Below are 9271 nucleotides of genomic sequence, written 5' to 3' on the forward strand. Positions count from 1 at the left end.
AAATTAGAATTAAATAAGATAGATGCCGATTCAGGTGATTGAAAAGGCTTCAACTTGACTCTTATGAAACTCCCTGTATGATCTATCCAGGCAGATGCCGAAAGAAACAGTGAAACGGGGGGTTCATTAAAAAACTCATCCCCTAATCTACATGTCAAAACGAACCATGTGCAAACACTCAAAAACCGAGATTAAACATTAAGATTAGTTTTCCATATGTGTCAAAGGAATGCCCCATGTGAGCTTGTATGTAAGACCATGTGATCTAATTGAACTATCGTATCAACACAAAACACAAACAAGTGGAGGTGTCGTTTAATCTTCGAATTGCAACGCAACAACTGTGAAATCAGACAACTCCATAAAACAACAACTGGGCTTATTATGGGTTTTGATCCATTCACCGCTCTTCTGTTGGCAAAGAGAGAGAGAGAGAGAGAGAGCATGTGAGAGAGAACGTGGGAATAATTGAATGATGCTCACAATTCTTGAGCCTTTGCAGGGATAATCCGATTTTAAATACTTAAAATCAATCGTTTCTCATTTCTACTCTATTTGCAGGGATCACATGAGGTTGTTGTATACGAGAGTTCGATTTGGCCCCCTTATTTAAAGACTCAATGCAAATCGGTGTAAATTGTAAATACATTCATCCATTCCCCTTGTTCTCTCCACCATTTGTTGTCTTTTAAACCTACCAAATAAAAATGGCCAAAACCATTTTTGCATTATCAATCTTGCTTGGATTCAGCTATCTTGCTACGACCGTGAATGCCTACGCGGCTTCTGGCTGGACTAAAGCTCATGCCACCTTTTACGGAGGCAGTGATGCCGCGGGAACTATGGGTTAGTCCCTTTCTTTGGGATTTGCTTGCAAAAAACAGGAAAAAAATACATTTTATTGTTCAAATTTCGTCATTGTTTAATATTGAATTATTTTAATTGACAACAGGGGGAGCTTGTGGATATGGGAACTTGTATGCGACTGGCTATGGAACAATGACAGCTGCTTTAAGTACCGCCTTGTTCGATGATGGAGCTTCATGTGGACAATGCTACAACATCAAGTGCGATTATCAAACAGACCCAAGATGGTGCATAAAAGGAAAATCAGTGACCATTACTGCTACAAACTTTTGCCCTCCAAACTTTGCTCTCCCAAACAATGCCGGAGGCTGGTGCAACCCTCCACTCCAGCACTTTGATATGGCTCAACCTGCCTGGGAAAAGATCGGTATCTACAGAGGCGGAATTGTGCCCGTTTTGTTCCAGAGGTATATATCATCTCAATAACATTTTTTCCCTCGTTTACATTATATCTAATATGCTGTTTTGGGGTTCCTACTTCTTACAATACAGGGTTCCATGCAATAAGCCTGGTGGAGTAAGGTTCACTATCAATGGGAGAGACTATTTCGAGCTTGTTTTGATTAGCAATGTGGGTGGAGCAGGATCGATCCAGTCTGTGTCCATCAAGGGCTCTAAAACTGGGTGGATGGCAATGTCGAGGAACTGGGGAGCTAACTGGCAATCCAATGCCTATCTCAATGGTCAATCATTGTCTTTCAAAGTCACCACTACTGATGGAGTTACTCGACAGTTCCTTGACGTTGTGCCATCAGACTGGGGTTTCGGCAGGACTTACACCAGCAACCAACAATTCTAAAATGCTCGAGAGTTGAGGATTTTGGGTTCAGTTTGTGGGCAGAGGCGAGCTTATTATTCCCTAAAGCTGCCCGCCATACATTTCTTGGGATTTTATGGGCAGAGATGGTTGAAATCCGCATGGCGGCTAAATTACTTTATTGTTTTGTGTTTTCGATACCACCATGTTTGGAACTATTTAAAGATCATAATCGATTGTGAATAAGAAGTGCAATGCAATGTAAGTGTACGTTGCAGCTGCTCCTGCAAATTAATGTAAATTTTGTTTTTACAAATTTTATATGGTTGTCACTGGAGATGTTACTTCTGTAATTCTACCATTCTTACAAATGAAATGAATCATCGGAACCGACAATCCTGTTGTGTTGTAGAGATTAGCTTATCGCCTTTCGCAGTTTTTCCGAAAGAAAATTGGCTTTCAAGAAGATGCACACAAGATCAGTTTCCTTGACTTGAAGAGACGAAGACTGTGACAGAGACAGGTTTTGGCGTTATTAACTTCACATGAATTTCATAAATAGATTATTTTGATCCACTTAATCTCTTTTCCAAGTTGGTCAAAGTTCCTATGCAACTGTGATTTCCAAAGCACCCTTCAAATATTTTGAGAGATTTAATTAAAAATTTTAGTAGGTTTAATACAAAATAAATAAATAGAAAAGTCTAATTAAAATGTTTTTAAAATAAATTTGGAGGCAAGTCTCCTCCTACTCTTGCTAAAACATTTCCTTCGCTTAAACGAGGTTCTCTTTAACGATAGAGGTGAGATAAATTTTACTTGTTTATTCATTAAATAATCGAATTTGTTCATTTTTCCAAAATTAGTATTTATGAGTTTTTTTATCTCAGATTGGTATTCGAATTTTTATCTTCATCAACTAAATCGATACCTGAGTCTAATATCGCTAAGTTCAAAATAAGTGACAAAATAAAATTGTGACACGTGACTTAAAATAATCTAAAAAATAATAAATTTTTTTCTTTTAACTTTTGTCCCCATTTTTTTTACCTTCTAAACATTACAAATCTTATCATTTCCTTTATTGCCTTCTTTCACAATAGTATTCTTCCTTACTTCCTTTTTTTTTTTTTTTTCTAATACTATGCCGTTTTAGTTTACTGGGACCGCCTCCTCCATGGTTGTAAACTCTCTGGTTTTTAATACAATCCTTTCTTTTGCTGATGGCAACTCTACTTTTCAAATTAGCTCTTTGGGATTATAAGGATCTTTGGTCTCCCCTTTCTCTCTTTTTTTTTTTTTGGGAATTTTTTTGTGCAATGGCTTAAATTAGATTTCACCTTCTATTGAATGAGTGAATGGAGAGCTACACCTCGGTGCCATTTTCAGATCGAAAAGGAGGCCAACTGCTTGCGGCGACGAAGGCAGCAACTTGGGTTGAGAGAGAAAGAAGAAATGAAATTAATTACACAGCAAAAAATTGGGGTAGAAAAGTTAAATTTTTATTTTAATTTTTAGATTATGACATCATCATAACATCATTTAAGCCACGTGTTACAATTTTATTTTACCACATGTCCTAAACTGAATGGCGTTAAACTTAAGTACCAATTTAGTTAATGGAAAAAATTTTCGAGTGCCAATTTGGAATAAAAAAATTATAAATACAAATCTGGAAGAAATAGACAAGTTTGAGTATCAATTTTATATTTAACCCTTTTATTTAAAAGATAATATCTAATATTTGTTTATCTAGTTGTTTATATTTTAAATTTATCATTTTATTTTATTAGTATACTTAAACTTTTAAAACTACAAAATGATTAATATATTATACAATAAACCCTAAAACATTTAAGTTATATATTCATAGATTATTCTTTTAAGTCTATATATCAAATGTACATTGAAATTATTAAAATAATTAATAAATATCAATCGAGGCGTGGCAACACTGCAATGTGTAAATCATATATTTTACAAAATCTATTTCAGAAATAATAAATAAACTCTGTAATTTGTTTGGGCCAAACAAGAATTTCAATCTTCTGGACTCAGTTTCGGCTCTTTGATAAAAATTATATAATCAATAACCCAACAATTTCAATCAGATACAAATTTTACATTCATAACTAAAAATATGATCGAAAATTTGTGGTTGTTTAAGGGTTTAACACGGATATTAAATATCATGTGATAATCAAGATATATAAATGGCACAAAACTGTAATTAATACTATATATCATTATCGATTAACTATTACTAATTTTGTATGTCTTAACTTGTCAATCAAATATATTTACATGATCTTTTAAAAAAATCATATATATGTTATTAAATAAGGCGGCACGAAAGAAAAATGGAAACTTTCAGTTTCAAAATACTTCAATTTTAATTATATTTAAAGTGAGTCTCATTTTAAATTAAATTTGATGTGTAAAAATTTATTACATAACTGCACGTGTTGAATCAAGTAATAAAGTGATATAAAATATTGTTCCCACAAGAGCCAAATTCGAGCTGCTAAATACCAGCTATTCAATTTTATCTAATCTAATAAAGTAAATTTTAACTACTATTAAATTAAACTAAGATCAAATTAGGGCATCATGTATATTCCTATTCTAGCAACAAATTAACTCATTCAATCAACGCTACTAAAGTTAATTTTAATCTATCTATCTAGATTTAAACCTTAATTTTCTCTTATAAGACAAATCAAAATTATCAAATGAATACAACTTGGTGACCGACAAGCGATTAAATAAGCGCAGACTAAATAAATAATTAATAAAAATTGAAACAATGGAAGAGAAAATAATTAATTAACTAAAAATAGGATCCATCATCATTTCAGGAAAATTAGGGTTTAGTTCATGTTAAGTTGAGAAAACATTACAAGAAGAAATTCAAAACAAACTTGCATTGAGAGAAAGTAAAAAAAAATATATATTGAGAAAAATAATTATCAAACTTACGTCGAGTGCTTCATATCTCTTATTCTTCTCGTCTTTGCAAGTTTGAAGTTTTCCTTAGTGTGAGAGAATTGTTTCTTAGTCTCCAAGTTCATTCTTTACTTTTCCCCCAATTTTCCTCTTAAATCTTGTCACTCCTTATTTTGGTTTTATCGTTCCACTCTAACAGATACAAAATTGAGGCAACACGGATTACTTGTTGTTTAAAAATTCTAAATTGAAGATAGTGTTCCACCACACTGAAATCCGGTAGAGCAAAAGATTTCCCTTCACTACTTTTTACTCTATATTCCAAGTCTTCCACTGTTCATTCAAAACCTACAATGTAGGGAGGAAAATAACACGTAGATTCAAATTAACTCTAAAAATGATAAAAATCAAACAAAACATAATTAATCGAAAAACTATAAAATACACTAAAAATAATCTAAATACTAAAATTACCTCCTAAAATGTTATAAAACTATATTAAAATAACTCTAAAAATGAAAGATATCAAAGTTTTAAATATGGCTTTCTTTTCATTAATAATAAAGTTTTCAATAATAAACAAATTTAAACAAGTATTTTTCAATTTTAATTTCTAATGTCATTCTTTTATAAAATTACATAATTATTTTAAAAATAAAAATAAAATTTAAAACGATTTAACATGCAAATAAATTGTTTAATTTTTCAAATTTTATAAAAGTTTACATAAATATTTAAAAATTGGGTAAAATATGATAAAACACATGGTGAGTTGTTAATTAAACATGTATATAGATTAAATATATTTTTATTGTGCTTTAATTAAATAAAATTTCATTTAAAACTTTATTTATTTAAAAATTTAAATTATTAAATATATTTTAATTTATAAACATAAAATCAATTCGTGAATCGCACAAGATGAAAAACCAGTTATTAATATATATACAACTGATGGAGATAATGAAGAATGTAGAATAAAATTAAAATGTATAAAAATATTAAAACAAAAATTTTGGTTGAGTGGTAATTTTGTGATTTTGCTAAACCAATTGACATGTTTTAAATCCCATCATATACATAATTTTTAAAGACAGGAAAAGAATACATCGATAAAACGAAATTTACATGTATTTTTTTATACAACTATAACCTATGCTAATTTTAAGGAAGGTAAACATTCGACCAATAAACCACAACTTACAAGTCTAACAAAATTTACAAACTCTATCCATATTTATATTAAATTTTAAAACTTATAATAAAATGAAAATCAATTACTCGATTTAACGGATGGAATCTACTCATTTTAAATCGGTTCAATTAAGTTTATGTTAATTCATCGGTTTGGTTATACTTGGAAGTTAATCAGTTAAATTTAGGATAGATCTCAAAACCATACATGAATTTCGGTCTAATATGCGATTCTATACATGAACTTTGAATTTGTGTAATTTTATACATAAAATTTTAATTTGATCCAATTCTTGCAAATCATTAACACAATTATTGATACAACAATATTTTATGTTTATATATTGCATAAAAATAATTATATTTGTCAAATATATAAAATAATTGATGTATTTATTTCATTAAAAGTGTATAATTGAATCAAAATTAAAGTTTCATATATATAATTGAACCACAACCAAATTTTCACATGTATAATTGTACCAAATTAAAGTTTAGGTATCAAATTACACATTAAATCAAAATTCATGTATAATTTTAAAATTTTTGCCTTAAATTTATTATTTATAAAGAACTTACTAAACCGACCCCGTATCGTTCTCACCCCACTCGAAAGACCAGCTTTATCAAGAGAGAGAGAGCAACATCAAAAATAATATAAAGAGCATTCCCCACCAAGCCCTACGAAACCAAAGCCAAAGATCTTGTATCAGTTGGCCACTATCCTGATATCAATTTAGAAACTTCTGCCTTTCCCACTGGACTGAGAGCTCATTGTCATATAATCTAGTTTTAATAGTTGTAAAGATCATTCTGATACTACAACGTATATTTTAAGCATCAAACCGTAGCCCTCTAAGATACGACATTGATTCACTTAGATTTTTTTCCCCATCTTCTCCCTTTCTCTGTGTGAATCATGAGGCCAATAATAGCTGCAACAGCGGCTACACAGACTCCACATTCTCTTCCCCGGCACGCTCTTCACCACCATCAACAATAATCCCAAGCTTTCCTTTTCAGCAAGGAAATCCATGGAGGAAGTCGGGAAAGATATTAGCCTATCTTCTCTGAATGGTATCAGTCTTCAAGGCAAACATGGCACCCTCATCTCCACCGCAGCCACTAACCCTGCTTTCCCTAGCATGATCTTGCAAGACTTTTTGGCCACACCCTTCAACAATATACCTCCAACAACATCCTCGGGTGTACTCTCCAATGAAGAACCCACCTTTCTTCACTCTCTATCACTCACTCCTGCCACAGTATTGCGCTTGAATACTGGGTCTGACCCTTTGAGATCCAACCCTGCAGTCAACAACCGTACCGCTATTGCACCCTCATCGCTTGGTGCTGCTCATAACTCTACTTTTCAAGGTTTCGGTTCATCTGCAAGGGTTTTCCCTTCCTTTTGCAGGAAAAGGGCTCAAGGAAATAATGAAAATCCCGATGATCTCCGGCTTAAGCTAATGATGAAGAACAGAGAATCAGCTGCTCAGTCTAGAGCAAGAAAACAGGTAAGTATCGCAAATTAACATACCTAATATCCATTCGTATAATCTTTTTTTGAGATTTCTTGTGATATTTTGAGTGCCACAGGCTTACAAAAAGAAGTTGGAACGTGAAGTTGCTTACTTAAAGGAAGAAAATGCCAAGCTTAGAAAACATCAAAAGAAGGTATCAGTTTTGTTGTTCTAAAAGAGGAGATGATGAATTGGTGACTTGATGGTTTATATTGGATGCCTCTGCATCCATTGTTTTGCAGGTGATGGCGGCTATAAATCAGCTTCCAAAAAAGAATAGGTTAAGCAGATCCTTAACAACTCCATTTTGAGAAGAAAGAAGTTAGTCATTTCGTCTTTTAACATCAATCCCTGCATGTCTCAAGTGGTTGTAAAGAAAAAAAAAAAAAAGTGGACAGAAAAGGTAAGGCTGGTGTTTTAGGATCCCTAGTCGCAGAACCAATAGGCTATGCCACTATGGTTGGTATCTTTCGTCCCTATGAATCTTTGTCTTTTTGTTTTTATGTTTTGCTTTATCATCTACCAATGGTGACGAGGTTAGGGGGTTCGATTGAAAAACTATTTTAAAAAATATTTTATTTTACTGTCATCACACTATCGTTATAGAGAATAAACACCAGACCTTATTTTTGTAGAAATTGGATTAACGAGCTCCTAAGTATTTGGATATGAACAAAGAAGAAAGATGAAAACAATTAGGCATCTCCAACAATAATATATATATATATATATATATATATTAGTTTTTCTTTTAACCATTTGACTTGCATTCTCTATTAAATCATCTTAAAAAATTGAAAATTTAACTTTTTTACTTTACTGATATAGGATACAGTGAAATGTCATGTGAATAACATATTAGCATTTAATTAATTTTTTAAAATTTTAAAATTTTAAAATATTTAAAATATATTTTTTATATATTTTAAAATTTTAAAGATTTTAATTTTTTCTATCTATTTTAAGTGGTATGACAAAAAAAAGAAAGAAAGAAAGTTTAAAAGCTAAAAGATTCGAAAAATTAAATGAATGATTAAAATATTTTTTTTGTAAAATTGAAAAGTTGAAAAATTAAAAAAATTCATTTTCTTGACCAGGATGTTAGTGTCACATTCCACTTATAAGATCCTATGGAATTTTTTCTTAAAATGAAAAATAAGATTAAATTCCACAAATGGTACAGAATTTAAAATGACCCAATGAAAAGATGAAGGGCATTTTGGATTAATAGGGCAACAAAAGTATAACTTGATTAGTGCACTATCACATAATTAGTTAAATTGTAATTGGATAAACAATTGAAAAGGTAAAATTAAAGATGGACATTGAAGAGTAAAAACAGAGATCGCAAATTAGAATTAGTTATCTTGCTTGAAAGTTTTTTTTTTTTGGAGTTTGTTCAGAAAGTAGTCTATTATCTATATGTTATTTAAGTTGAACTCATTACTCCTATACATATTTAATATCTCCTTTCATTTGCAAAACTTGCTCAGAGATAATCCAAGTGATTTAAATTTAACTCACTTAACAAGTTACAACCCTAATCCTATGAATCAACTAATTAATATCAATCTCACCACTAAGACTGCTTACAAATTGAACAAGAAAATTGCACCAAGTTCCTAACAATTAACAAAAATAAGTGTTCTCTCTATCTTACAAAATCATTATATGCTTGCAATTCTTACAGTAGTGTGAATGTGAACTACTTGGAATGGTGCATAAATAATACTTTTATATGGTAGAAAATATTCAAAGATCTTTAAGGAGTACAGTTTTATGAAAATGAGATTTCTTCATTTAAGGTAACACAATCATACATCAAGTTTTCAAAAAAGAGTCATTGCATGAGTGATATTCAACGTGATCTGATCCATAAAATCGTTAGCTCAATCCTCAAGGTGAGTAATAATTAAAACAAGGTTCTTTGGGTTAAATGTATGTCAAAATATATGGCAAGTTGCACAACCATCAAGTTAGTGTT

At 31.1% G+C, this 9271-nt stretch overlaps 2 protein-coding genes across 2 annotated transcripts; both read left to right on the plus strand.

The window, feature by feature from the left end:
- Positions 1-203: 203 nt before the first annotated feature.
- LOC105771278 (expansin-A11) lies at positions 204-2020 on the plus strand. Its single transcript, XM_012592704.2, has 3 exons — positions 204-846; positions 953-1274; positions 1360-2020. Exons 1-3 carry the CDS (start codon positions 708-710, stop codon positions 1664-1666), a joined length of 768 nt encoding a protein of 255 aa, XP_012448158.1. The 5' UTR covers positions 204-707; the 3' UTR covers positions 1667-2020.
- A 962-nt stretch (positions 2021-2982) lies between these two features.
- LOC105766881 (protein FD) lies at positions 2983-7598 on the plus strand. Its single transcript, XM_012586433.2, has 4 exons — positions 2983-3060; positions 6700-7281; positions 7364-7441; positions 7530-7598. Exons 1-4 carry the CDS (start codon positions 2983-2985, stop codon positions 7596-7598), a joined length of 807 nt encoding a protein of 268 aa, XP_012441887.2.
- Positions 7599-9271: the final 1673 nt, after the last annotated feature.

The sequence above is a fragment of the Gossypium raimondii genome, chromosome 5 (genome assembly GCF_025698545.1).
Source record: "Gossypium raimondii isolate GPD5lz chromosome 5, ASM2569854v1, whole genome shotgun sequence".
Classification (NCBI taxonomy): domain Eukaryota; kingdom Viridiplantae; phylum Streptophyta; class Magnoliopsida; order Malvales; family Malvaceae; genus Gossypium; species Gossypium raimondii.